General features: G+C 40.7%; 1 protein-coding gene and 1 long non-coding RNA gene across 13 annotated transcripts; one reads left to right on the top strand and one right to left on the bottom strand.

The window, feature by feature from the left end:
- Positions 1–974: 974 nt before the first annotated feature.
- LOC143820991 (uncharacterized) lies at positions 975–11,223 on the top strand. 2 transcript variants are annotated; one of them, XR_013225618.1, is made up of 5 exons: positions 975–1,085; positions 4,720–4,876; positions 7,532–7,912; positions 9,697–9,792; positions 10,967–11,223. It is a non-coding gene; the product is annotated as an uncharacterized LOC143820991 (long non-coding RNA). The 2 variants fall into 2 exon arrangements; XR_013225617.1 differs by having other exon boundaries at positions 9,697–11,223.
- On the bottom strand, positions 5,856–26,544 carry C11H7orf78 (chromosome 11 C7orf78 homolog). 11 transcript variants are annotated; one of them, XM_077304492.1, is made up of 10 exons: positions 25,885–26,544; positions 25,397–25,491; positions 24,258–24,359; positions 19,498–19,608; positions 18,495–18,600; positions 16,651–17,127; positions 13,380–13,464; positions 10,592–10,731; positions 8,632–8,712; positions 5,856–7,798 (listed from the first exon to the last, which is right to left on the bottom strand). In XM_077304492.1, exons 6-10 carry the CDS (start codon positions 17,104–17,106, stop codon positions 7,517–7,519), a joined length of 1,044 nt encoding a protein of 347 aa, XP_077160607.1. In that variant the 5' UTR covers positions 17,107–17,127; positions 18,495–18,600; positions 19,498–19,608; positions 24,258–24,359; positions 25,397–25,491; positions 25,885–26,544; the 3' UTR covers positions 5,856–7,516. The 11 variants fall into 11 exon arrangements, with proteins under 11 accessions (XP_077160607.1, XP_077160606.1, XP_077160609.1 ...); XM_077304491.1 differs by having other exon boundaries at positions 25,401–25,491; XM_077304494.1 differs by having other exon boundaries at positions 19,507–19,608; positions 25,401–25,491.
- Between the last annotated feature and the right edge of the window lie 1,405 nt (positions 26,545–27,949).

Here is a 27,949-nt window from a genome sequence, read left to right as displayed (position 1 = left end):
AAAATTAGTAAATATGCATGATTTAAAAGAATATGAAGAATATCCCACAGGGGGCATCAGAGGAGAGGTGTATTTAGTATAGTTAGAATAGAAACATCCTAATTTTTTTTTCAAATAATTTCTTCATCCTGATTGGCTCAATTGGAGACTTCCTGCTCTTTTGAGCATGTTTCCTCCCTGCTTGCCTCCAAAACAGGTGGAATGAGGACAACAGAACAGTTAGATAGGACTCTCTCTTCTCTTTCCATACAAAGTTTGTTTCTCTTCTAAATCAAACTAATTTATACTTTAAGCAGCCTGGTGCTCTTTTTCATATTTAAACTTTGCCAACATTAAACACCTGAAGTCCTTGGTAGAAACCTCCTGCACTAATGTTGCAAACCTCTGGGTGGTGCCTGGAGTTCTCCCCGAATTAGAACTCTGTCCAGGCTAGTTCCCTTGCAGACATTAATAGCTTTGCATGTTGGACTGTATGGTGTCGCATCTCTGCTCAGCTCCCTTCCCAAACTCTGCCCTCCTCAGTCTGTACCCTCAAATCTCCAGGAATGTCACAAGAGTGGGCAACCATCTCCTACTGAAATACCTGTTCACCCCAGACCATGGCCTGTAGTAGTATGACGTTTAAAAATCATCGATTGCTCATTCTGGTTGGGGAGTGGGTGGGTTGAGGTTATGAGTGAACTGTGTAGGTTGAGGATACATTTGCCATAGTTTCCATGCTTGGTCAGTCCATATTTACTACACCACTGTGGGCTGGAGCCTACTTACGAAATGTGGGTTGCATAGCAGTCTGATAGCATGGGTGAAAAACCATCATATGACTGCTTTCCTGTGTGGTGCACTCATCTATCAGTCTACATCAGTGTGATCACAGCCGTTGGCCTTGGTCTGTATTTGTAACTCCACCCAGTTCACAGCATACCAAAACAGATTATGTTTCAAATAATTTTTTTTTTTGTTTCGCCCGGCAGGGATGTTTCCAAGTCGTTTCTAAACATCAAGATTATAAAAGATTCACACGGTGCTTCTAGTTTGCTTTTGGTGGTGTATTTAAACTTGAGGAAGATTTTAATGCTTCAATTAAGGTGTGGTGAATTGTGTAGATTCACAATTTAATTGCTCTTATCTTCCAAATGCATTCTCTGAAATGGATTATATTCTAAACATTAGACTACATAATGCTAAAATTTTTAGTCCTTGGAATTCCATTATGGTCTTCAAACATCCTGAGGCACTTAAAAATAGTGTCAATACCCGCCATTTTGAAAATATTAAAGTCATCTTGTCAGGATAGATTATGGCTCTGTTAAAAATCATTTTAAGGGATATGGTAACAGGTAGCAAAATTTACTGGTGCCAACAAATGTGTTGGTTTGTGTATTTGGCATAAAAAGCATTGACCTGAACAACAAGCTGACCCACAAGAAACTACTATTGCTGTAGCTTTTTGGACAACTGTAAAAAAAAAAAAAGTGGCCTCTTGTGACGCAGAGTGGTAAGCGGCAGAAATGCTGTCTGAAATTGTCCATGAGGTTGGGAGTTCAATCCCAGCAGCCGGCTCAAGGTTGACTCTGCCTTCCATTCTTCCGAGGTCGGTAAAATGAGTACCCAGCTTGCTGGGGGGTAAAACGGTAATGACTGGGGAAGGCACTGGCAAACCACCCCGTATTGATTCTGCCATGAAAACGCCAGAGGGCGTCACCTCAAGGGTCAGACATGACTCGTTGCTTGCACAGGGGATACTTTAAAAAAAGAAAATAATTTTGTATGTGTTCTAAAATGTATATCCTGCTTCTCAATCTAAAAAGTTTTCTAGGCTTGTATCTGACTTGAGTCTCCAGCCAGCTCCAGCACTTTATGAAGGAGAAGGAGGGAAGCTCTGAGTCCAACACTTCTCAGCATACATACAATATTCAGGTTAATTCCTACACAGATGACCTTTATATATGGAAGTGTAGTGGGAGTATAAGGTTTAGTCAGAAATAATGGATTTTCCCAGCCCCTCTGAAACATACATTCCAGGGACATAGGATCTTGATTTGGATTGGGGCCATATGGGAAAGGTAGAGGGGTTTAAATGTTTCCATACCTGTGTTGTTTTCCTTGCCTTTCCCCCGATGCTGCATTGGAAGCAACCAGACAGGAACCCGTTTTTTTCTTTCCAAGATCAACAGGCAAAACAGAGCAGAGTTATGATTAAACTTTCTCCATCCTACTTCTCCCTGTACAGCCTCAGTCCAAACTAGGACCCAGCAGTCTTTGATAGACACTGTGGAGATCCAATCACGGCACTTTCATTAATCATTCCACACACAAAAATCCTTAATGCTTTTGCAGCATGGTCCTGCATAACACCTAATGAGTGAAGTGAATTAATGTTGCACTGAATTAAGGTATCCCCTGTGCAAGCACCGCGTCATGTCTGACCCTTGGGGTGATGCCCTCTAGCGTTTTCTTGGCAGACTCAATACTGGATGGTTTGCCATTCCCTTCCCCAATCATTACCGTTTTGCCCCCAGCAAGCTGGGTACTCATTTTACCGACCTTGGAAGGATGGAAGGCAGAGTCAACTTTGAGTCAGCTGCTGGGATCGAATTCCCAGCCTCATGGTCAGAGCTTCAGACAGCATGTTGGCTGCCTTACCACCCTGCGCCACAAGGGGCTCTTTGCACTAAATTAGAGGATCTGAAAAATTCTTCTATACTTTGTACATTCCCAGAGCCTATTAGAATACACTTCAGAAGTTTCTCACCTTTATATTACAGTATTTTATTTACAGCATACAGTTTGCCTTTCACTGTGTAAATATGTGTAAAAGGCGTGGGTTTATACACTATAAATAGATAGATAACCATGCTAATTTTTACTATCTTCTAGGTATTAAGAAAACTAGTTCCTCATAGTGGGAGCTGTAAGAAGCAGCCAATCTATGTAAACAATTCCAGAGCCCCATGCTTCTCTTACAAAGAATTCTCCCTATATTTAGGGAAACCTGAGAAGAGAAAGTCCATGTACACATTTGCAAGTAGAACAATATCAACAGTCAATGTAATCTTTACTGTTCAATCCTGTGCAGGTTAACACTTTTCTAAACCCTCTGGTGTCAATGGACTTAGGAAACTCTGTATAGTGCTGTACTGTTGAACTACTTTACTCTGGGGTGTTCCCATATTTTTGTGCCTCACAACTCATGCTTTGAAATAATAATTTTGATTAGCAAAGAGGCCAGGCAGAAAGTTGTATTTAATATTCTACAAATGATGTGCAATAATTTGCAACTAAGGCACATTATTTATTCCAATTCATTCCTGTTGTACAACCATTTCCTCCGTTTTGTGAAGTGAAGGTTAACAGCATTCTGACAGATATTCAGAAAATGTCAAACTCTTTCTCAAATTAAGAGAACCAATGTTGAGTGGCTGTACTTTTAGCTATTTGCACACAAGGGCAGAAAGTGTTGCCTCTGCTGTGGAAGTGTTGTGTGTCCACAAGTAGGGTGGAGGCACACAGAGGCAATGTCCACATAACCAGTTCCTGTGCTACTTGCTGATTAACTCTCCCCCTTTGCAATCCAATGCAGGAGCACCAAATGCAATGACAATCATACAATGCACCCTCCCCACCAAAGGTAACCCCCCTTTCCCCCTTCCACACTGAACTGCAGAGCTCGAAACATCACAGCTCAGGTGGGGGGGAATTTAAAAGGTTAAATGAAAAAGGGAGGCATGAATCCTGCTCAAAGGGGGAAAGCATGGGAGCCCCACATGCCCAGAAATCAATGTGGTGTCATGGGCAATCTCTGCCAAAAAACAAACAAAAAAGCAGGGTCATCCATCTAGGAAAATGTGGCAAAGTCCCTGCATGCCATGAGACTGTGTTTGAAATAAAGCAGGACATTCGGTCTAAGCGAAAATACCTTGAACCCAATGACCAGGTTCTTCCCAGGATCATGGACACACAGACTTGACCATTGATCTCAGTGCATTTAGAAAGGTGTATGCTGCTTAGCATTGCACTGAACGTTATTAACAACTCCTTCTCACTGTATCATGATATCTTTTCATAGCTAGAAAAATAGATAAACATACAATTTTTGAAAAATCTATATTTAACATCAGAAAATACAATACAGTAGTATATTTAGATTTTTAGAAGTTGAAAGCAAAGAAATCCCAGTAAATTCACTTGCAAATATAGCACCCCTTCAGCAAATGGTACCCCCTTCTGTGGGTTTTGATCTCAAGTTCATGTGATTATGTGAATTAAATGGCAAAGGACTTTGAGCTGAGGCAAAAAATATTCCTTTCAACTAATGGTGGGATGGTAGCAACTTCGCCCTGACCTCCAGCAAGGATATCAGGGAAGCTATTGGTCGGTCCAGGTGCAGTTCACTGCCCAGGTGACCCAAATGTCTCCTTGGGATGCCAGAGTTGCAAAGGCCAGTTTGTGGGAGGTGGTGATTGGCATTTCTTGGGTCCCTGGTTGCCTCTTAGGCCCCTTTCACTGAAGCGGGCCTCTGCATTCTGCCTTGGAGTTGATGACGATGTTAGCCATTCAGCCATGGCGATCCTATGGGTCAACTGTCACCAAAGAGCCAATACAGGAATTGGGTGTCCCCAATCATAGCCCTGCTGCCCAAGATGGGCTGTGGAGCATCTTTGTGGGCAGTATAGAAGGAGGGTGCTGTATTAATCTGCTGTATGACGATTACATTTGCAGGCCTAACAGGGCACTGAAGTCAGTGGCCCAGAATGTGGAGCAGAAACCAATGCAATGCAAGCTATGGAAGTGATACTCACCCAAGAGTTGCATTTGTACTGAGAGGTATTCCTGACTTGAAGGGAAAGGATTTGTATATGCTGAACAGTGAAACAAGGTAGTTATTCGGTGCTGGTGAGCCCCCCTCCTTGTATGGGTCTTGGAGCAATTGCTTCACTGCCTTTCCTTTAAAAAAAGGCCTGGATGAACAGTTCTCCTTCCAGACCGGAGTGACATTTATGGGGCTCTCCTAGGAATGGGGAGGAATGCAGCACTTCCTTCCTACATCAAACACCCAAGAGGTGCTGAGAGCTGTTTTCAAGGCAAAGCTTGTTTGCTAGGAAGCAAAAGTGCTGAGGGGGATCCATTTTTTTGCATCCATGCTTTACACAGTTCCTGTTTCCAGATATTAATAATCTCATTTACTGGAAAATACAAGACAATTCTTATGCCTTTTCAGGCTGCCATTGACTCCAGGGACCAAGGGGGCTTTGTTTTGATGCTAGATGAACTGCTGGGAACAAGCGAGTCCTTCTTACATTTACATAAGATGTCTAAAGAGCAAACAAGGAGCTGAGTCAAAAACATGCTCAATGCATTCTGGATATGGCTTACTATTGTTGGATTGGCTTACTTCTGCCTCGTGTATTTTTTTTAAGTACATGGCCTTCCTGTGATTCTCTAGCAACAAAAAAAAGTATTCTGGATGCATCTCAAAGCACATTGCAACAACATTATGTCTCGGCATTTTCCTGGGCAAAGTTGGAGCAAACCAACTGAAGCCAACACAACTGTATGGCAACAATTTCTCCTGTGGTGTCCTTTTTTTTGTCTCATTCTGAGCTTCTATGGATGAGGTCAACAGCATAACTTACTTTGTGTGTATGTGACTGCATCACTGACTTGAATGAGTTAGGAAGGGTGTAACTCTACATAGGATTGCACTTCAGGATTTCTATCCCCCACAAATCATCAGGATATAAGGATACCAAAGGAGAAAAAGGGCATATCAGACAGAATGCTAGATGGGTGGGGGACTAAAAAATTCCACAGTTTGTGGTCATCGTCTACTAAGCATTAGGTTGTGAAGAACTCTGGAAATTGCATGGCTTAAAGACAAATGGGCAGTTGCTGACAGCCTTTTGCAGGGATGAGTGCTTGACACACACAAATTAATGCGTGAGGTATCGTTTTCAGGGATATAATTTTCAGACTTATTTATTTATTTATTTATTATTTATCAGTGGGTGCAAGAGTAGGAACATTTCCAGTGGGTTACTGCTCTAGGGGGCCACTGGTGGCCAAGAGCAAGCATAGTTGGAGTCCTGTTTTGTTTTTTAATTATTCTAATGGGGCATTGCATTGCTGTTGGTTATTTTTTTTAAAAATCAGAAAAAGCCTTGTATGCTGTTTAGAATCCAATTTATGGCTCAGTAATTAAGGCACCAGCCTAATGATCACAATTATGTAAGTTGAAACTACTTGTGGGTGTTTATTTTTTTCTCACCCAAAATTCATATGCCAATTAAGGGGAGGGTGTTGCTTTTGAAAAGCTCGTGTTTTAAAAATGGCTGTACCATATTTTAAAAAATAATTAAATAATTGGCATGGTGAATTTTGTGGGGGGAATAAGTACCCATAGGTAGGTTTGAACCCCACCCCCCAAAAAAACAGAACTCCAACTGTATTGAATTTCTTTAATTTTTAAAAAAGAAAATGACAAGATAGTAGAAAGGGGGAATGGGCAGATTATAGCCTTTAGGAGCATTTCTTAACACCCCCCCCCCATACACACACACACCTCCTTGGAAGGAAGTGGCTATAGGCAAGAAAGGCTTGTATATACTACTAACACTAAACCCTGATTAAATGCTTAATCAGTACTGGAGCATAGGTAAGATGAAGGCAGAAAACTTGTAAGTGAAAGGTTTAAGAATCTTTCCTTACTGTTTCAAAAGGTACCCCCTGTGTGAAACTGAACAATAAACAAACCAGCAGAACATACACCCAAAACCTTGGCAATCAAGTTTTTCTCATGAGTATGCAGAGCTATACTATGCGATTTGGAGGAGAAAAATCCGAGAAACAAGAAATGTGCAGAGTGCAGGAACAGGATACAAAAGGATACAAATTAAAGGAATGCCAGATTCAATTCAGTGATAATCGGAATCAAACTCTGCATGCAGAAAGGGTCTCTGACCTGGTGGTTCAAGTGTAATTAATCATCTCATTCATGACCCTTCTAGATTTCCCCCCCACACACACACAGTAATTATGCACTTATTACCCAAGTTTCCACACAGGATCCAAAGTTGTTTTTCTGAAGGCAGTGAATCCAGTGTAGGAAACCACATTTTCCCCAGGATCAAAAGGCAGTATTTTTCATAAACTTACTAGATTTCCTCCTTCTGGAAATGGTATTACATATTGCAGGTTACAATCCTCTGAACCCCTTCCTGGGAGTAAGTCCCACTGAATAAAATTGAATTTACTTCTGAGTAGACTTGCGTAGGCTTGCTCCCTTATTGTATTACTCTCAGTATAGCATTCTGCCATTTGGTAGAGGCCAGTGTTATTTAAATAAAACTATTTATTGCATTTAAATAGGTTGACTTTAAAAAAATATATATTATGTTAACTGAGCCAGTGCTATGAAAGGCAGGATTTCCATTCCTGCAGCACCAAGAGCACTATTGTCGTTATATTGTTGTTAAAGGGAAATGACATGAGTTGTGTATCTTCTCACTGTATCTCTTCATTATTTGCATCTCAGATCTTCAACACTTTGGACTATCCCCGTTGGCAACAAGTAGCCCAGAGACTGTGATTTTACGTGTGTCACATGGCCAGACTGTACTGGCTTCATCCAGCTGCATGCTCCTGTAGATGGCGATAAAAGCAGCATTTCTTTCTGCAGGCCTTTTTGCGTGTTTTCAACCTGATTTATTGCAGAGTCCCGCTCAGTAGAAACAGCTGCCTTTGGTCTCTTTCGCCATTTATTTCCTGTTAGCTTCCTGCTTTCATCCTGCTTCTGCTTTGCCTGGAGAGGAACATGGTACAGCTTCAGCATTCTGAATACATCCTGACACCGGAGTAAATGTATCTGGACTTCTGAATCAACCCTGGAGATCATTCACATAGTTGTGTACGCACAGTAAGAGTCAAGAATGAACCGTTTTATCCCCAGGTGCAGATTCGGTACAACCAGCAAGACACCAGAAGCCTGTAGTTAGGTAAACAAGGCCTGAATGTTGCACAGGGAACAGAGGATTACTTTTAAAGGACTGCTGAAATCTGGCCAAAAAGAAAACCCAGTTTTGTTTAAGGGATAGTCAGGTCTGATTTTGACTAGCAGGTGGGAGGGATGCCAAGTCCTCCCTGGTTACTGGCAAGGGATGGAGGGATGATCGGACTGCCAAATCCAGGTTGGAAGTTCCTGTGGAGATTTGGGAATGGAGTCTGGGGAGGACAGAGACCTCAGTGAGGTATGTTGCCATAGAGCGCACCCTCCAAAGCATCCATTTTCACCAGGGAGACTGATATATGTGGTCTGAAGATGAGCTGTAATTCCAGGGGATCCGTAGGCCCCACCTGGAGGCTGGCAACCCTAGAGGGAAGGCACTTATCGGGAACTAGGAAACTTGAGATGGACCAATTTACCATTACCCTCCCTGGTATAAATAATAATAAAGCTGGAACTGAGAACAAAAGATGGATTCGTGGATGCAATACTTATCAGTACATCAGCAATGAAAAAGCGACAGTCTAAACACTCCCTGCCTTAAGCATCCTATCCCAGGAAGGCTTCTTTCAGCAGCTTAAGCCACATAGTTTAAGTTAGCACAACATACTCATTCTTAAGTTCCCCCTTACCTTTTCCTGCCACAGTTTGCTTAACACTTCTTCTACTCGTTCTATAAAAGCACTGTGTGCACGTCGTTGGTCTTTGTACCTCTGAAGGTAAAAATATTTTAAGAATGAGGGAACGATTGACAACAAAAGTTTTCAGGCAGACACCAGCATAACTATCAGTCCAACCTTAAATAGTTATAGCCATCTAAATCCACCAAAATCAATAACTTTAAAAGGGTGTAATTCTGTTTAGGAAGCTACTATAAGTGAGGACCTACAGGTATTTTAAAATTAAGAGTTTTGTTCTGATTACTACTTTCCTTTAATACACTTCATAAGTAACAAGTTGGTGCCCAAGTAGGCACTTTGAATGAGAAACTGGGTGTTCTGAGACATGTTCCCAGTTTTCTTGTACATGTGGGCAGCTGTGCAAAAATGAAAGAGAAAGACCTTGTTCCTCTGTTTCAGAGTGTTGTGACATGTAAGGGTGAGGAAGTGATAGCTGGAACTGTAAGGTCATTTCCACACATCTGTAAAAAATAGTGTTACACCAGCCAAATGGTGTATCGCTAAATATAATCGCATTTCCCAGCCCCTCCTCACTTTTTTCCTCTCTCACTCTTCTCTGCTGCTTTTTCACGCTTGTCACCCTCCACAGGCGCTGCTTTATACCCTACTCTCTTCCTCCTGTCAATCAAGCCAGGCAACGAATCCCCTTTCTCAACATTTTAAAAGGGCCTGCGATGCCTGCTAATTTCTTTTTATTCAATTCTTCTCCATTGAAATGCCTATGCATCTAATCATAGATGCATAGTGCTTTTTTATGCCACCCATTATGGAATCAGGAGTCTTGATACTTTAAAAAAATTGTTCCTGATTGGGTGGGATTTAGAGAGTCATGCTTTATGTTACAACTTTGGGAGAAATTTTTGTTTGCTTTGCCTGCACACTTGTACACCTATTCGTTGCTCCAGGGAGAGGGAGGCGGGTGCAAGGGTGGGACATTGGAGGTTTGGCTGGTGATTGCTCTTCATTAGATAGTGCTACATAGGTTGGTGAATCCACTTTTTGGAATTTATCAACTAGTGTTTTAAAATGGAGAATGTAGCTGCCTGGTTACTGTCCAGATGCTGCATGTTGACGACGTCATATGGAGAGGCCAGAACATAACAACAATGAAAGGTAAGCATTTCACTATTTTTAACTGGTGGAGAAATCCCCTAAGGAATATAAAAGCTGCATCTCAGATGTGTATGTTGTGTAGAAAGAAAGAAAAAGCAGGAATAATTTGGTATGGGGACAGAAAAGGCTTAAAGATGGTTTCAGTGTTTTTGTTTAGCAAAAAATGAAGAAAATGAAGGGTTTTGCCATGGGATTTGTTACCTATGGGAGACTTATTGGCTTGGAAAGTGAGACATGGATGATGGTGATGATGATGATGAAAATGTATTTCCCACCACTCCTGAGAACAGCTTGTGGTGGGTTACAAATGTCCCCGATAAAACCCTATTAAAAATAATATAGGGGACATAAATGCTAAAAGCTCCCACAGGGCCCACAGTTCGATCAGATGATTGTGCCTCCTGAAGGGCATGGAAGGATCTCCCCATACGCTTTCCCTTAAATGCTAATCCTAGGAGCCTTTTCACTGCTCAGCCATTCCTTTCCTTTCAAATGAGCTGCAATTGGAAATGTAACAAAAGTTCCACATAGAACTTTGTATAATGCTTTCATTCCTCCATTAAGACAATTTGGCTATATGTTTACTCAAAAATAAACTCTCATCTATGTGAGAAATCACTTTTCAAATAAGCTATAAAATTTTGCCTTTACTAAATTACCCTTTAGTAGATTAAAAACTGACAAGCTATTCGTTTAGCTGCAACAACTGATGTTCTAATTAACATCACACACAACAGCTGTAGGTTTGTTTGCTATAGGGAAATTCAGCTGAAGGGTGGGGGAGATAAATTGTACTAACTGTAAAGGTGCAAGGTTTTGCAGGCCAAGGCTCCTTGGGTAGAATTAACTTGGAATCCCACTTGAGTTCACGAGGTTTGTGTGTAATGAATCTTTCCTTGGATCCTCTTTTTTCTTCTCTCAAGGGTTGAAGTCCATAGACTTGGAAAATTAAGCAAGAAAAGACACAGTACCTTCAGTATCTTTATTCTAATTAATCAGGAACTTGTATTGCTTTAATATAACCCTGAGCCCAGTAGAGGGAGTTAAAGAGTTGGGGTATTCCTTAAGGAAGAAAAGGCATATTGTCCTTGAGGGATTAGAAGGCCTGAAGCTGCAGGGAAAAGTTCTCTCACCTTAGAAGCACTCCTTTGAAAACTATGTGCTGACATTTTAGGTGAAGAACTGTACTATTACTTACATCCTGATGCCTTTCACCTGAAGGATACCTGAAACCTCTGTGAAGAACAGAAGACCTAGCCCAGCTGCAAGTGGGTGCATCGTCAACGGACTGCCTAGACAGAAGTCAGAAAGACTGGGGCCTGAACTGTTACATGTTGGTCGTGGGATATGTTTAAATATTATTCCAAATATGATGTCTTTTGAAGTTGGCTTATAGTTATTTTCATAAATGCAAGAGTCACAATGTGGGATCACAACTGTCATATATGTCTTAACTGTCTCCATTCTTTAATAAAAAGAAAATATTTGATATTGCTGTTTGCATTTAATAGGTTACATTAACGTAACGTTTATTCTACTATACACTGCTGTGCACTCCAGCCCACTTCTTCAGATGCTCTTTTGGTTCAAATGCTCACTTGTGCTGGCTATTGACCTTAGACAAGCCGTTCTCCTCTGCCTACTTTACCTCATGGATTGTTATGAAGATAAAACAGGGGAAGAGAATCATATAAGATTCTCTGTGTCCCTACTGGGGAGAAAAGTGGGGGTATAAATGGATTAAATTCAAAATAATGTTATTGACTAGTTCAAAGATATAATTATTCAGATGTCATGTACCTGTATGGTTGAAAGAATTTCTTCATGACAAGCATGAACCTAGTTTCTTATATTCTCTCTCTCTCTCTCTCTCTCTTTCCCCTGGAGAAGCAACTGGAGACCTTTTTGTTAGTTTAGAAAGTCTTCAATTTGACTCTAATTTTTTGTGATACCCAAATGTTGTTACTTTACCAGACTCAGGTTGGTCTATTCCCCTCTCCCAGTAACTGAGACTCTAAACCAATGCACATTGGATAATGCACTTTTGCAGCTTCTAAAGTGCATTTAGATTGCATTATCCTATGTGTACAGAATGAGTCAAAGACTAAACTGAACGCCACCAAAAATGGAATTAGATCAAACACTTCCTAAACCAGAAGGTCTTGCATAGATAGCCAGTGTGGTGTAGTTGTTAGAATTACAGTGAAGGATCTAGGAGTCCCAGATTCAAATCTCTACTCTGCAGGCTTGCTGAGTGCCCTGGGACCAATGAAACACTCTTAGCTTAACCTACCTCAGAGGGTTGTTCCGAAGTTAAAATGGAGGTGAGAAAAACAATGTAAACCAGTTGGGGTCCCCGACTGGAAGAACAGGAGGGTATAAATGGAGCAAAACAAATAGTGGAAAGAAGTTTGCAGTGAAAACATATTGGGTGATGTCTTTACTGTTTTATAAACGGGGCTTAGTCCTATTTAGACATCTTATTATCTTTGACGCTATTCTTTTATGGACAGGGCACAGACTTAATTAGACGTCTACTCTGCCTATCATATGCATATAGCAATTACTAGCTAGTACCATATCATTACTGTAGCTGGATGTTAAAACTGCAACAACAATATTCCTGTATAACCCCTCAGGGCAACACCTGCCTTGCTGGGAACATCCAAACACCATACCAGAGTCTGTTTCTTGAAAAGGAAATAAGATATGGCGGAAAAAAAACAAATTCCGTACTAACTCAAACCCATTCACCCCCAATACAATCTCATATAGGGAGGAGGGAAGAGAGGGCAGATGTCTGTGTTCTGTACATTGGAGGGTAAAATTTATGCTTCTGGGAACTACTAATTTTTTTTCAAAAGCTCTGGGAGCTATGAGTCACAAAATGATGGCTGCTGGGCAGAGCCTGTCACAAAATGGCAGCTTGTACAAAAATTATAGCAGATCTGTAGTGGTCTGGTAGGGGAAAGCTTTCATCTCCTGTTTTCCCAAAGCAATCTACAACCATCCCAAAACTTTAACTTGGCCAGAAGTTGGGAAATCAACAGTTACATCTATGTTTTCATTGGAAGCTGTGATACAGGAGGAAAGAGTCCAGTCCACAGTAAGGGTGTGTGCATATATGTGTGAAGGGAAAGGAAAAGAGACAGATGGGAATGGGAGCTGTAGGTATTTCCCATCTACCACAGAGGTATGTACATGTGTCGCCTTTTGTCTTCAGCTGTGGCTTTCAAGGGATGCATAAGAAACTTATTACAACCATACTGATTGACAGGTTGGAGAACTACTTTTACTAGTTTGAAGAGCGATTGGTCACTCTTCACTCTCGAGTAATCTTATGCCCACCCCTGCTCAAGTAAATTATTTACTAGTAACTAGTAGTTTAAAGTAGTAAGTTATTTGCAAGCAGCATGAGAGGCAAATTTTAAATTTTTGAGACTACACTCAAGTTTGTAGAAACATCTACTTTTTCTGTACCTGGCTCCATTGTATAGATTTTTTAAAGTGTTCTATGAACATGATAATTTATCTTAGCCATAATGAGAAAAATGCAGGAATAAATGTATATCTCAGCAAATACTTACCTGTGCTTAAATGCTGTGATTTGAACTTTAGATTCAAAGGATCTCGGGCATAGCTTGTCACAAAATCTGGAAGACCTGTTTCATACTGCAAAAGTGGGGTGGGGAGAGAACAGTGCAGCATTACAGTGCAACATTAAAGGGGCCATCGTATCAAAAATACAAATGGAATAAATGAAGTGCAACAAACAAGCTTATGGCAGGTACAAAGCAAGACAGACCACTGATCCATTGGATCGAGCATGGCATCTCTAAGATTTATGTTAGAGAAAGATCTTACTTGACACCTGATCCCAAGGTGACACTAAGGACCGCCCTGAGCCACAAGGGAGGGTGATATATAAATAAAATAAAAGCAAAAACAAACAAAATAACGAATGAATCTGAGAACATCTGAATGCAAAATGTGTGTTCCATCAGAAGTCCACAACAACTCCTCAACAGATCTTTTAAAAGTCAAATTCATGGAGGGATATAATAATGAAATTATCCAGGGGGGGTGCTCAAATTTGCCGCCTGATTCACTGGTATGTGACTTTAAAAGAAAGGATAATCCCTCATGCCATAACTAACACAACCAAGCTGCTTTCACCTCTTATGGGGAAGAAATGGGGGTTCCCATAAAGCTGAGGGAAGGTCAAAGTTGAGGGAGGATTTGGGCTAGAAACATGGTGTAAGGGAGAAGAATTAAATAGCCTCTCTCTTACCATATCAACTTTCCCCCTTAACACTGTTGTTTTCACATGTATATTGTTTTTTAAAAGCTGGCCTTTTATGCATGGGTGATTTCCTTCACTTTTACCATACATTCCCCTTGAGTGTATTTTTCTCTCCTGCATACCAGCTCACTTTCATTTCACAGATGGGTCAGGCTTTCGTTTTGCTTCTAAATGGATTTAGCTTCCTTCAGGGCTCTAGCGTTTTCTTGACAGACTCAATTCTTGACACTGATCATTGGCCCAAAATCTAGAGCTTCTGGAAAGAGACTAGCTCAGAAGACCTGTTCTGACAAGATATCTGAGTAACAGAAATGTAACATTTTCCTTTGGACCATTTTAAGAATTACAGTATTTGCTGGCGTATAAGACTACTTTTTCCCCCTGAAAAACATGCCTCCAAGTGGGGGGGGGTCGTCTTATACGCCGGGTGCACTTCAGTTGGGATAGACATAGTACTGTAGTACTGTAGTACTATAGCCCATAGTACTGTATTTTGAGTGGAAATGTTGGGGGGTCGTCTTATACGCCCAGTCGTCTTATACGCCGGCAAATACGGGTATTCCTGTGGAAAAATATACACTGAAAATATTACAGAATACATAAGAATTACAGTGTCATGGTTTCCATAGGTATCCCTCTCTTGGAGATATTTCAAAAGCACTTCTATGGAGGAAAGCACAATGTTAGAAGAGGTTGTTATCCCATTTGTGACCTCAGGAGTTACCTGAGTAAAAAAAAAAAAAAAGATTGTGAGGAAGGCAAATCAGCTCAGTCATCCCATGACTGAGGGGCAAAAATTTTATAATGGAGGACCAATGAATGGATTAAGATTAATTGTATTCCAGAAGGACTGGAATACAATAGATGTCAAAACTCTCTGGTCACCTGTGAATGAAGATTCCAATAGCCAAGAACCTTCTGAGGACCCCTGAGTCCTCAAACTTTTTAAAAAACTGGAGCTAATTCAGCTACAATGTAATAGCAAATTAAATGGGATCCACAATAGTGAATTAAATTGACCAGATTTTTTGTTGCAAGAGTGCCATCTAATGGAGAAAGTTGATTATCTTTTATTTTAAATTTTGCAGTTAACCTCGTCAAACAGCTAGAGCATTGCTTTTGAGTTCTGCGCAGTAGTGATCTTCAGTCCACAGTTTGGGACTAGCTACATACATTTCTTGCATCATTCCTATGCCTGTCACGAGGACTTTCTATCAAGAGTATGCTGCAAGTCCCTTGCTGGGAACTAAATTGACAGGCTGGTGGCGGCCCAATCCAGTGCACAGAAAGAGGGACCTGAAGTCCTCAGGCAGCCTCCAAGTCCAGAGCCCTAAGGCTGAAATCCTATGCATATTTACACAGGAGAGAGCAGCAGAGGATAGGACTCACAGTAGTGACTTTAAACTATGTATAGAGTGGTATCAGCTACATATCATGGGGAGGAAGAAATTTTACAGAGTAGTTCAGCAGTGGAATTGGCTTAAGGTGTTGAGTTCCCCCTCACTGGCAGTCTTCAAATAGCAGCTGGACAGATATTTTTTATGGATATTTTAGGCTTATCCTGCCTTGAGGACTAGATTGCCTGTATGGCCCTTTGCAAATCTATGATTCTATGATTCTACCATTAAAACCCATGAGTGTAAAAAAGCAAACAAAAAATGCATACTAAGTTCACATTTGTGCCAAGTTGTCTTTGCCTTCCCATTTCCTTTTCTATTACACCTTTCCTATGTAGATTTTGTTGTAGCCTTAACTGTGCAGACTAGTCTGATCTATTCAAAGCTTGGAAATGAAACAAGGAAGTACCACCAAGAAAGACATGGAAATGAAACAAGGAAGTACCACCAAGAAAGACATGGGCTGCTAGGCAGAGGGAGGCTATGGAAAACCATCTCTATTCATTCCTTGCCTTGAATAGCCCATGATGTGAAACTCCATGGGGTCATCATGAGTGGGTTGTGAACTGACAGCAACTTTACCTTGCCTTATGTCACTTCTCCCAAATTTACAGTTCCAAGATCTTTAAGGAACTGTCATATTCTTTTTGACTTCTGTTAACCTAGAAAATACCAGTGACACAGATGTTACATGACAGTCATAGAATGAATGGATGGAGAGGGTACCTTTAGAATGGAACAGAATAATAGGCCACTATACTGGATTGCACTGGATTGCCTTTAACTCTTCAGTCCACTTTCTGAATTGTTTACATGGTATACCTTGCCTCAGATCACCTTACACGCTAGCCATGTTGACTTTTTCTCTGACCTCTCTGCTCTACAGGATGGGTAAACATACTGATTGCAATCTCCCTTCTCCTTTTATTTTCCTATCTGATTGATTGCTAGTGTGTTAGATATATTTTTGCCTATTTATTTTATTGTTTTCCTTCCTATAAAGATTGTTATTATTTTACTGTAACTATCTGTTGTCTGCAAATTATCATTGGCAAATTATCCATTTTCCTGCATTACCAAACCTCTTGCAAGCAATTCCCCACTGTAGATATACATGTGTCTTGGGACATGTATGTGTGCATTTCTGGTAACACTTGCCTGTCTAAAATCATGTGGTTTGGGATCTTGGTATCTGCCACACTTAAACTTCCCCTTCTTCACAAACATTAGTTGTGCTTCATAGGGGCCTATATGAGGAAACCTGGTGATTATCTTTGGTGGTTTCTGCTCTTCTATGTCTGGGAGAATCCACCTGGATGTTATTCTTTGCAGATCTTCACATAGGTCATTCATTGTCATCTCCTTCTCCTTCTTCGTTGGCTCTTCTTTAGATTTTCCTGCTGGCTTCCTGACAATATGTGGAGTGATATACAGTTTATAGCTAAAATCAAGAGGTTCCTTTGTCCAGGATTCTCTTTGAGGTGGTGGGAGTCTGGTTTGCTGTGAAGCATGGACTTTATTTCGTTCTAAGGCTAGCTCCAGGTTTGTGGTAAACAATCCTTTTGAATAAAAAGTACATTTGGGATAGATTCCAGTATGGATATTGGGCAACATTCTGTAATTGCCCTTTTAAGCCTATGCACAGGGAAGAAAAAATATTATTATTAGTTATTCTTAAGGATATTTGTGACACCCACATTATATTTAATATTGCATTATTTTTGTATTTTGCATTAATTGTCTCATCCTGTAAATGTTAACATGTTATAATTAGCATAACTTATATGAATGTACATTACACAAATTGAGGAAATTTGAGGGAATTTAGAAATTGAAGATCTTACACATTATATTTTAATCTGTCCACTTTATGTTGAACCTAGGAGTAAGTTCTTGATGAGGATAATTCCTAATGTTCCTGTTATGTCAAAATAGGATAAATTGATTTTCCTGCTTTCTGACACTGATACTCATGTATCTAACAGTAGTTCTCTATGCATGAGCTGCTAGGAAAATTAGAGCAAAAGCTGCTATAAGAAAAGTCCTAATTCTGTGCATCTGAATTTGGGAAATGTTGGCAGAGTTCTGTTTGTTTTTACATATATGCTGTAAGCCAGATACTTTTGCATCTGGACCTGGGAAACAGGATGTAGAGTTTTTTTTTAACATATATGCTTGTTATCTGTGGTATTTTTTCTTCTTTTTGTATATTATGAGGGCCTTTGGCCAATGACAATAACTTTTCCTAATCATTATTGCATGAATGTACAGAAACACTTGAGTCTTGAGATGTGAAGTAATAAACTGTGGAGTGAGATAGGTTACCAATATGTAGGTCAAGCCATAGAGTTTGTAAGGATCTAGAGTGTCACATGGTGTGGTGACATCAAAGCATTGTGATGACATGTCTACCCATCCCTGCCATGAGGGTCACCCACTGGGCTACCCTGTTTCCATAACAAGTGGCTTGGAGGAACACAGAATACTAACATTCTAGTAATGGAATAGGTTCCACATGTCCCTAATATTGCTCAACAGCACCATCCCAGAAGCATTAGAAATATTCCCCTGAGATGGGTATGTGAACAGCCTTTGCTGTTTCTGCAAAGTTTGCAAACACAAATGGATTTTGTGATGAATTTATCCAGAGCTCCTCTGGTTTTATAAATGTTCCATTTTGCACTGCTTTTGAGATTTGCTAATGGTGATACTAATGTGAAAAAATAAAGCATTTAGAAAAGGAAATCTGTTATAAATAGGTATCCTCAGTGCCCATATGCAGATATATTACAGACATAAAATCTCGGTCCAGTAAAATGAAGACGGATTCAAAATGCAAACTTGCCTTTTCAATGGGACAAGCTGCTGTGCAGAAAATGGAAAGAAACCTCCAATGTCATACATAGTTCTGTCCCCATGTAAGAACGGAGGGTTTTTTTTCCAGCATGGCCATAGTAATTAATAATACTAAAACTGTAACAGACATAAATAATGCAACTCACAGTTCCGAAGAAGGCGACTCAATCTCTCTCGAGTCAAGCTCTTTTCCAAACTGTCCATGCCATATCACACAGACTTAGTTTTTTTTCTTCACAGTGCTAGAGGAAACTAAGCAAAGAGAAGAACTCACAGCAATGTTTGTTTAGGCGATGTTGTGCTTTTTGCTGTACAAAGGAACCTGCATATATAATTGCATTCAACGCCATCTATGTTGCTAAGAAACAAGACAAATTTGCCTGAAGACTTCATTCAAAATTCAAAAAAGGGAAGACAGTGCCTCTCTTGGCTGTATGAAGCAAGCCTGAAACCCAGCAACAGGGCCACAAGTTCAAGGCTGTTATTTTAAATGCTGGAAAACAGAAAGGTATGGGGATGGAAATATACTCTAGGGGGAAAGGAGCCCTCAGAACAAAAAACAAAGAACATCTATTATTACTATATTATAACCTTTCTCAGGGCCAAGGTATATGCCATGGTATGAGCACTACAACCATCTGTTCTACAGCTTGAAACCAAAGTTACAAGTAGCTTTTATAGAATTGGATTAGGGCCATGACACTGGAGGTATATTGACCCTCCCCCTTAACATTCTCCTGATTGAAGCCCCTCTCTCCTAAAAGCCTGCTGCTTGTTTTGACATGTAGAGATTGGTTAGAACTTCCACCATCTTGCATAGCTTGGTTCTTAATACATTTTTAAAATATATATTTTGTACTTTTGTAATTGAATTTCAGTGGCAAACCTTGCATGCTCAAAGACTAATTTTTATTCCACTTGTACTTTCTGTTTAGTTGATTCATTTGTTTATTTATTTAAGTTACCTGTATACACTCAAGCATCAGCTGACCCGAATTTTAGCTGAGGCACCTAATTTTACCACAATATCAACAATAACAGGTAATTGGGACCCTCACTTGAGTATAAGCCTAGGGGGGCTTTTTCAGCCTTAAAAAATGTGCTGAAAGTGTCAGCTTATACTCGAGTATATAAGTACTTATAGTCCACCTTTCTCACCAGGACTCAAGGGGATTCCACAGAGTGGGTCAATACAGTCAGCAAGATGGGACATTCAATTAACAATGCAATAGGATTACAGTCATAGAGCTAACCAGAAATCTAAAAACAAAGGTTAAGTGTTAACATGACACATTAAGTGATACAGAATTCCATAGCAGAATCCTAGTTTTTATTGTTATTATTATTATTATTATTATTATTATTATTATTATTATTATTATTTAATTTTTAGACCGCACTTATCCAAATAGGTCTCAGGGTGGTTTACAACATAAATAGTTAAAACACAACTATAACCAACTATATACAGTCGTTATAGAATACAGCCCCCAATAATTATTCCAAGTAACATTAGGAATCACTTAGTACAGCACAATACAATTGCCCTCTTGGATAATGCAGTTTCGCATGGTTTGTGGAATGCCAGAACCTGTTCCATGACCTGTTCACAATGGAAAAGGCACATTTATGGGCAGTTGTTGATTTTACCCAGTCTCAGGTTGGCAACTGCAGAAGACCCTATCTGATGAGCAATGTTTGCTTTCTGAGGTTGTATGCTGCTTGTGTCTCTGAGCCATCAGAGGCATTCATTATCACACAAGGCATAAGAACATAGGACCCTGATGGATCATACCAGTAGTCCATCTAGCCCACCATCTTGACTCACACAGTGGCCAACCAGTTCCTCTGGAGGGATAATTGGGCACAGAGACTGAGACCTTCCCCTGATATTGCCTTCTGGCTCTGGTATTCAGAGGTTTACTGCCTCCAATGTGGAAGAACACTTTATTCACCATGGCTGTCCAATCCACCTTGAAAGCTGTCTATACCTGTGGTCATCATTACAGTTTCTAGCAGCAAAGTTTCTAGCAGCTTAGAATTTATTGGATTGGTGTCAAAGCAGCAAGGTTACGTGCATCTTAGTAAGTGGGGGCATGTTACTTTATCTCTACATTATAATAAATTGCTTTTTGCCTAAGATTAAAGGCATTTCAGACTGTCAAATGGAAAGATTTTGCCACTAGATGGCAGAATATTACTTGCTAAAATATAAATATTTTAGAACAATTCTCCAAAATAAATTATATGTAAAAAAAACCCTCTAAAGTTTAATTTATTAAAATCTTAACACAAAGTTTTTGTGACAAAATCAAGAGGAAATATCATCAGTTTGGGAAAGATGAAAACAGGAGGGATATATTGATACGGAATGAATTATGTACTGAATGGCTCACCAAAGAAATATCATGCTAGATCACTAGAATAGGGCACAATAATAGACACACACACACACACACACACAGCTTCTGGGCACCCTCTTAACACAGTATGGTACAGCTGTTAAGAATGTTGGACTTGGGAGAATCCTCATTCAACCACAAAGCTCACTGGACTACCTAGGCCAGTCTCATGATCTTTACCTAGCTTCCTAGAACCATGGTTGCGGTGGTAGCCCCATTCTGCCAGGTTCCAGGCCAGCACCACATATGCCCTCCTGGTCATCATGGACATGCTGTCCATCAGCCAGAGCAGGCTATCTGAAGCCTGAACCAGCTCCAGGAGAGCCTCAACCTCAGGCTTTTCTCAAAAGGCTCCTTTGTGTGGTGTGGGCATGTTGGAGAATGATGGTTTGCTAGTAGAGCAACAAATATTTGCCCCTCCCCACATTAAAAAAAATTATCAAAGTCCTTGTCCAATAGAATGGGCCATGAGAATTTAACTTACTTCCCTGTTGCACAAAGGGCACCACAGGAAGTGAACTTTTTTTTTTCTCCTGTGGCTAGGAGCTCCCTTCCCCGGCCCACGGGATGCCCTTCTACATGATGAACATAGGTAATGCAGGGAAAGAGATGCTGGACATTTAAATGATCAGAGCAAAATGTGGCTAGGAGCTCCCTTCCCCAGGCCACAAGACACCCTCCCATATGATGCACATAAGTAAAGCAGGGACAGAAAAGATGGACCTTTAAATGAAAAGAGCAAACTTTATTTAAACTTTTAAACATGACAGAAAACAACAGTCATCTTCCAGTTCTGTGACTGTAAAGGAACGTAGTGATGGCGTCTCTAACCCGGACCCCCTCATTATAAATCCTCTTTTTTCTTTGGTCAGTGATGGGTGGCTCTTCATCAACCACCATTGCTTCTGGCTCCTCATGGGGAACCATGATATCGTTCCCCTTCTCCTCACATATGTCATGGAGGATGACACAAGCTATCACAAGAGGAGTTATGTTATCAAGGTGGACATGTAGCCTGGCTGTTAAACAATGCCATCTTCCCTTAAGTCTTCCAAAGGCCCACTCCACAACATTTCTTGGATGGGAATGCCTGAGGTTGTAATAGTTCTGAACATCTGTCCATGGTCATTGCACAGTATCATGAGCCACCTACCCAGGGGGCATGCACCATCACCCCGGATCAGTGCTGGAGCCTGGATTCCCTCAGTGGTCACTGTGGGGTTTCCAGGAACAAAGACCCTGTCATCCATGGCAGTGCACAAGTTTGATTTGTAGAAGACAAAGGCATTGTGTCATCTTCCACTCCAGCATGAATAAAATGTCCTCCGTGGTCAACGGAGCAGAAATCCTTCCTGTTCCCAAATTCCTTGATGCTACCTTCTGGAGCTCTCATGGAGATGCTGCAACCATCCACCATTGTGAAATACTGTGGGAACCCCAGCCTTCCAAAGTTGTCCATACTCTGCATTAAAAAAATAGGCAAAGGATAAATGCTCGATTTTAGAATCAATGGCAAAGTTCTTAGCCCTCTGTCCTGGCATCTGCAGGGCTGGGGGGCACAGAATGACACCTACTAGTTGCTGTGAGACTTCCCAGGGAAGTCATTTAACGAGGTCCACAGACCTACCTTTCCAATTTTGTTGCCCAGGCACACCACCTTGCTGTATAGCTATGGCTCCATGGCAAAACAGAACTCCAGGATGATCTCGCCCACAGTAGACATTCCAATGCTGAACGGCCGCAAGACGAGTCTGTAATATGTAGGGCTGGCAAGGTATTAGTGGGCAGTGGCCACCCGCTTCTCTACCATGATGGGCCGCCTCATGCATATTGGCTGGCATTCTAGCCTCCCCCAAAGCATGATGACTATTTCATTAATGGTTCCCCTAGACATCCTGAAGTTGAGGATCCATTCATCGTCACTCCAGGTGGCAAGGACGAAATTATCCCACCAGTCCATGGTTCTCTTGTGCACCCACATCTGCTTGGGGAATGCACCTCGGAGAGGGCGTACCACCTTTGCCTTGCTGCCCTGCGAATCCTCCTTGAGAGACTCAAGGTCTGGCTTTGTAGATCTGAGCAAGCAGGGCAAGCAGGAGATTCTCCATTTCAATGCTGATTCCAGAACTACACCCCAAACTAAGCAGACAAAGAACAATGGCAGACAGGTGTGATTCCGGGAAACTTTATACAGGTGTTCCATGGGTGTATCATGTGGGCGTGGAGGTATGATCGACATGACATCTGTTTTAAACTTCAAAAATAAATTTCAAGTTAAATAACCCTATGCCTCAATGAATATGCAGATACACATTTCAACAAGTCTACGTTTAAAAAAAAAATTGTTTTGGCTATTGCAGGAACTTTAAACTTTAAACAAGCTATGCTGGGAGGGGATTGGTTGCCCAAAGTGAATGACAGTGGTAGACTGGCCAAAGCGCAGCAAGATTAAAGTGCGTTGCTTTCTCTTCTCACTTTTCCAGCAGCCAGTGAGGATTGCAAGATGTGCAAAAAGCTGGCTGAAAATGGCAGGTCAGCTCAAAGGTGTGGAGGGCCTGCGAGGCATGATAAACTATTGCACTTTGCCATCCAGCGGGCATAACGTTATTTTGACCAATGTGCAGAAAAGCTCTAAAAGTTGAATGCGTCCAATGAAACTGACTGTCAGTAGACTCAGGATGGACAATTATTTGCACAACAAGCAATTAAAATGTAGAATTCACTGCCAGGGGATGTAGTGATTGTCACAGGCACAGATGGCTTTAAAAGGGATTAGACAGATTCATGGATTATTGGTCTAGTAGTGGATGCTAGCCATGATTACTAAAAAGGAACTTCTGAATACCAGAAATTGGCTTTGGTTGGGGTCAATTTAATTTCTTTAGGGCCTGAGATCCTGAGCAGGTTGTGTTCACTCAATCTGACCTAGTTTGGTGTAGTGGTTATAACAGGCTTTCTCAACCAGGGTATTGTAAAACCACATATGGTCATGACAAACTGATCCCTCTCCCAAAATGCCCAATGATGGGCATGGAGGCGATGAAAAGGGGAGGGGCCCTGGGTGGGTGTGTACACAGCTGTACTTCCCAACCATATTTTGCACCATCATACCACTTCTGGGGTTTCTCAATGGTAAAACAGTTGAGAAAGGCTGGGTTAGAATGTTGGAATAGGAGCTGGAAGCTCCATGTTCAAATCCTACTCCATCATGAAAGCCTGCAGGCTAATGACCCTGGGCCAATTATACGCTTTATGCCTAACCTACCTCAAAGACTGTTGTGAAGATAAAATGATGGGGAAGTGAAAGATGTAAGCTGCTTTGAATCTTCACTGGAGAGAAAGGCAAGTAAATACATAAATACCATTGAATTGTACACATTCTTGTTTTAAAATGACAAAATCTTAAAGTTGTGACAAAAAAGATAATCCAACAGAGGTATACTATCAAATATGCCATGTGATCTTTAGAAATTACTTCTAATTATTATTAATATAGTATAAAATTACCTGCCATTACTCTACCATTAAATCAATTACATTCTCATTCTTAACCTCTGAATATAATGGATCTGGATGTTCACAGCCTGTAGGTTAATTGGAAGTTGGAACCTGCAGTGTTCAAAGGGCATAACGTAGATATCCAGATATATTTACTGCATTAACATCTTGTACATGTAAATCATTCAGCCCATTTCCTGTAGTCCCTTGTAACTTCATCATTCTATTTCTTATTTTTCTTTATATTTTCTCTACGGATTTATACTATATTCAATTACACATATACAAAATGCTTGACTACACAGACTTCCTCCAGTTTCAACAGCCATATATTTAACTGTTATTTGATGACTCTTCATCTCCTGGGGCTAGAGGACTGGGGGATTTTGTTACAGGTAATTAAACAGGATGTTTGTGTCACTTTAAGCCACAAATTCTGCATTCATTCCAACATTCACATGCTTCACTCGGTTGCATCTCACACCTTCTATGTTTATTGTTTAAAAAGTGCTATTATATGAAATGGCAGAAACCTTCTCTTATGCATTAGAAATTATAGACCCCAAAAGGCAAGGACATGAAAAATAGAGCAAGTCTTGCTCTTAAGAACCAGGACTATGTATTTAAAAAGTGGTTGCAACAAGTAGTTGGTACAAACATACGGTACTTTGACATCACATTTAAAGTCAAATTAGTTAAAAGAAAACATGGTTTATGAATGTGTATGGTGAACTTGGCTGAGCATTAATGATTTGGGGAGGGGAGACTTTTGAATAATATTTAGCTGATGGCTATTAAAGACTATATGCATTATTTGGATATATGGACAGCTCTGTAAGTTAGGATCATTATCTAGTGTCCTAACTAGTGACCTTACTAGTGTCCAGCTAGTACTTGAGAAACCTGGATTGAAATCTCTGCTCAGTAGATGACCTTGGCTAAGTTAATGTCAACTTACTATAGAAAGGAGAATGATATATCCTACCCTGAGCACTGCATAGGCAGGATGGGATAAAATGTAAAAAGAGATTTTAGTGGCTATGTAGATTTTGGTTGCTTCAGAACAGTGTTCTCTTTGTTGTAAAACAAAATGGCAGGAATAGTATTTGCATCTTTAAAGCAATATAACACAATGCAAGTAAACTTACTGACATAAGCAAAACATATGGAGAAGTCTTAAGAGAACATCTTTCACTGAAACATTTGACCTAAATGACAGTCTGCAAAACCTGTCTTCATGAAACTGGAAGAGAAAAGCAGACAAATGGGACATGTTGCTGGTTAAAATTAACCTCTCACATTAAGTTCAAATCACAAGTCTGGGAATATTGTATTGTCTATTGGGGCCATTGCTGACATTTCTATATTTATTTACAGTATTACTTCAGTCCTGATGCAGACTGCTGGCTGTATTATTCATTAGGGCTGTGGACAAACTATATGTATTTGACTAATGCTCTGCCATTTGGCCTCCGTTAGTCTGGAATACTATTACTATTCCATGTTTCAATTCAAAAAATATATTTTGAAAACTTGGGAACAAATAATATAACTAAGTCATTTCATACCTTCCCACACATTCTCTCTTGCCTTATCCTCCTACCCTAGCCAGCCACAACACAAACCCCATCTCTACCTTAGTACTGGTTCCTTGTAGAGGAATGAAATAAACAAGTACAATTCCCACTGGATCGCAAAGAGAGTTCTCCAAATTTATATCATGGCTGTACCAGATGATGCAGGGATCGAGCTAAGATGAGCCAAGAGACCCCACAAACTCCTCCTCATGACAGACAGTTCTAAGAAAGATCAGCAATGACCTCACAAAGGCTATTTCCATACAAGCAACTTCAGACAAAACAACATTCTTTTCAAGTGTTTGCCACTGCCGTTCTTAAATGTTTCTTTCCAGAGTAGCCGCCACCAAGTCCATTACTTGTAGAGTTATAGGATTAACATAAATTCTGGAGATATACCAATTTATCCAGATTCCAAGCATGCCACATGATGCCCAGGCAGTGGGTCTGGAGCTAGTGTTTCCAGCAAATGCCTGCTCCAGCAACGCCAGCTGGAAGGGAAAGCCACACCATCAGAGTCACCCTCATGGACACCCTCCTGGTGCTAAAAATGCTGCAGCTATTAGCTAGAAGGATGCGACCACACTCAGAAAGACACAGACTCACACAGAGCAAGCAGGATAGATGGAAAGTCAGCCTAAGTAGAAATTCTGTCAGGGAGTTGGCAGGCACAAGAATCTGCCAGCCAGCCTTGCTGCAGGGAGCCAAAGACCAGTACTGCCTCTGCTGAAGTAAAGACCTCTCAGTGAGATGTGGAGGTCTCCTGAGATCAAGGTTTGGTAAACAGGCCTGCCAAGGATTCTTTAAGCCCTTGAAGCCAGAAGCCAAGAAGACAACAGGTTAGCGCTCCAGACAGAAAGCAAGCAAAAAAGAAGCCTACAGGGAAGAGGAATCAAATGCAGAGAAACTTTTTCCCATGCTTTACTGAGGCTTCAAGAGACAAAGTCTTGGATATATCTGACGGACAGACAGAGCCAAATGCTCTCCACCATAATACTGAAATCACGGTGTGGTAAAGACAGAAACAGATGATACAGAAGATAATGAGTTGATTGCCATAAAAGTGCCAGGTTAGGAGGTTTTATTGTATCTTCTATGGGAGCTTAGGGATGAAGGGATTGTTGTGACAATGAGGAATGAGGGTAACATTGGTGTGTGCAATTCAGACGTTCGGCATACCTGCAACTCACATTCTATCAGGGGATATTGCCCTCTAAATGTTAAACGCTTTTTTCCAAATTACTATATTACCTGTCAAATTGTGCAGAGCTGTAAAATTCACTGGAAGTGTTGTTCTAAATTTATATTACCAAACTCCATTATTCTAGATAAAGTGCAATTACTTAAGTAGTGCTGCTCATTATCAAAGGCAGGCAAAACTCAGTATTTGAGTTTAGGTCTGCCATTTAAGATGCAGATTCAAGGAGGCATCACAGGCCCAGGGGTTAAAGGCCAGGACCAAGTCAATGTCTAACATCAACTGAGGCAGATAAACTGAGGATGCATTCAGTTCTCACTTCTGTTCATCACCATATTTAACAGTAAACTGTGTGTTCCTCATGTGAATAACAAAACCGACATAACAAACGTTACCCACAAAGCCAGGAGTTTAAATAAAACTATAACTTTTGTGAGTCAATTAAAAGAATGAGAGGGAAAATGGGGCTTTTTTGTGATAATACTCATCAGTATGGGGTACCACCACTTAGAATCCTAGAATCAGAGTTGGAAGGTACCTACAGGGTCATCTAGTGCAACCCCCTGCAGAATGCAAGAAATGGCCACAAGAGCCAAGCACTTACATAATCCCTTCTGCCCACGCACTTACAATCTGCCTAAATTCACAGAATCAGCATTTCTCTCAGATGGCTATCTATCCTCTGCTTAAAAATTTCCAAAGGAGGAGAACCTACCACCTCCAGAGGTTTTGAGCCTATTTGAAATATGGACTGCATTAGATTCTGGATAGTGGGAAGAGCCCATGATACCAGGCCTTGGAACAGCTCTTTTAAAGTAAAATGAACTATGAGGTAACTCATGGCACCCTACAAAGTTCCACCCAGAGAGATGCAAGAGAGGAGCAGAGGTAGTGTGCCCAGCTTCTCATTTATCAGTCTAGATCGG

This window comes from Paroedura picta, chromosome 11 (genome assembly GCF_049243985.1).
Source record: "Paroedura picta isolate Pp20150507F chromosome 11, Ppicta_v3.0, whole genome shotgun sequence".
Lineage (NCBI taxonomy): Eukaryota > Metazoa > Chordata > Lepidosauria > Squamata > Gekkonidae > Paroedura > Paroedura picta.
Note: the sequence above shows the minus strand (reverse complement) of the source record. Positions and strands in the feature narration are given on the sequence as shown.

Coding starts and splice junctions, on each gene's coding strand:
- C11H7orf78 (XM_077304492.1), bottom strand. CDS start 17,106: ATGTTGCCCAATATCCATACTGGAATCTATCCCAAATGTACTTTTTAT. Junction 8,713..10,591: donor CAAAACCTTGCACCTTTACA/GTTAGTACAATT, acceptor TTTTACCTTCAG/AGGTACAAAGACCAACGACG. Junction 7,799..8,631: donor GCAAACTGTGGCAGGAAAAG/GTAAGGGGGAAC, acceptor GTTCCTCTCCAG/GCAAAGCAGAAGCAGGATGA.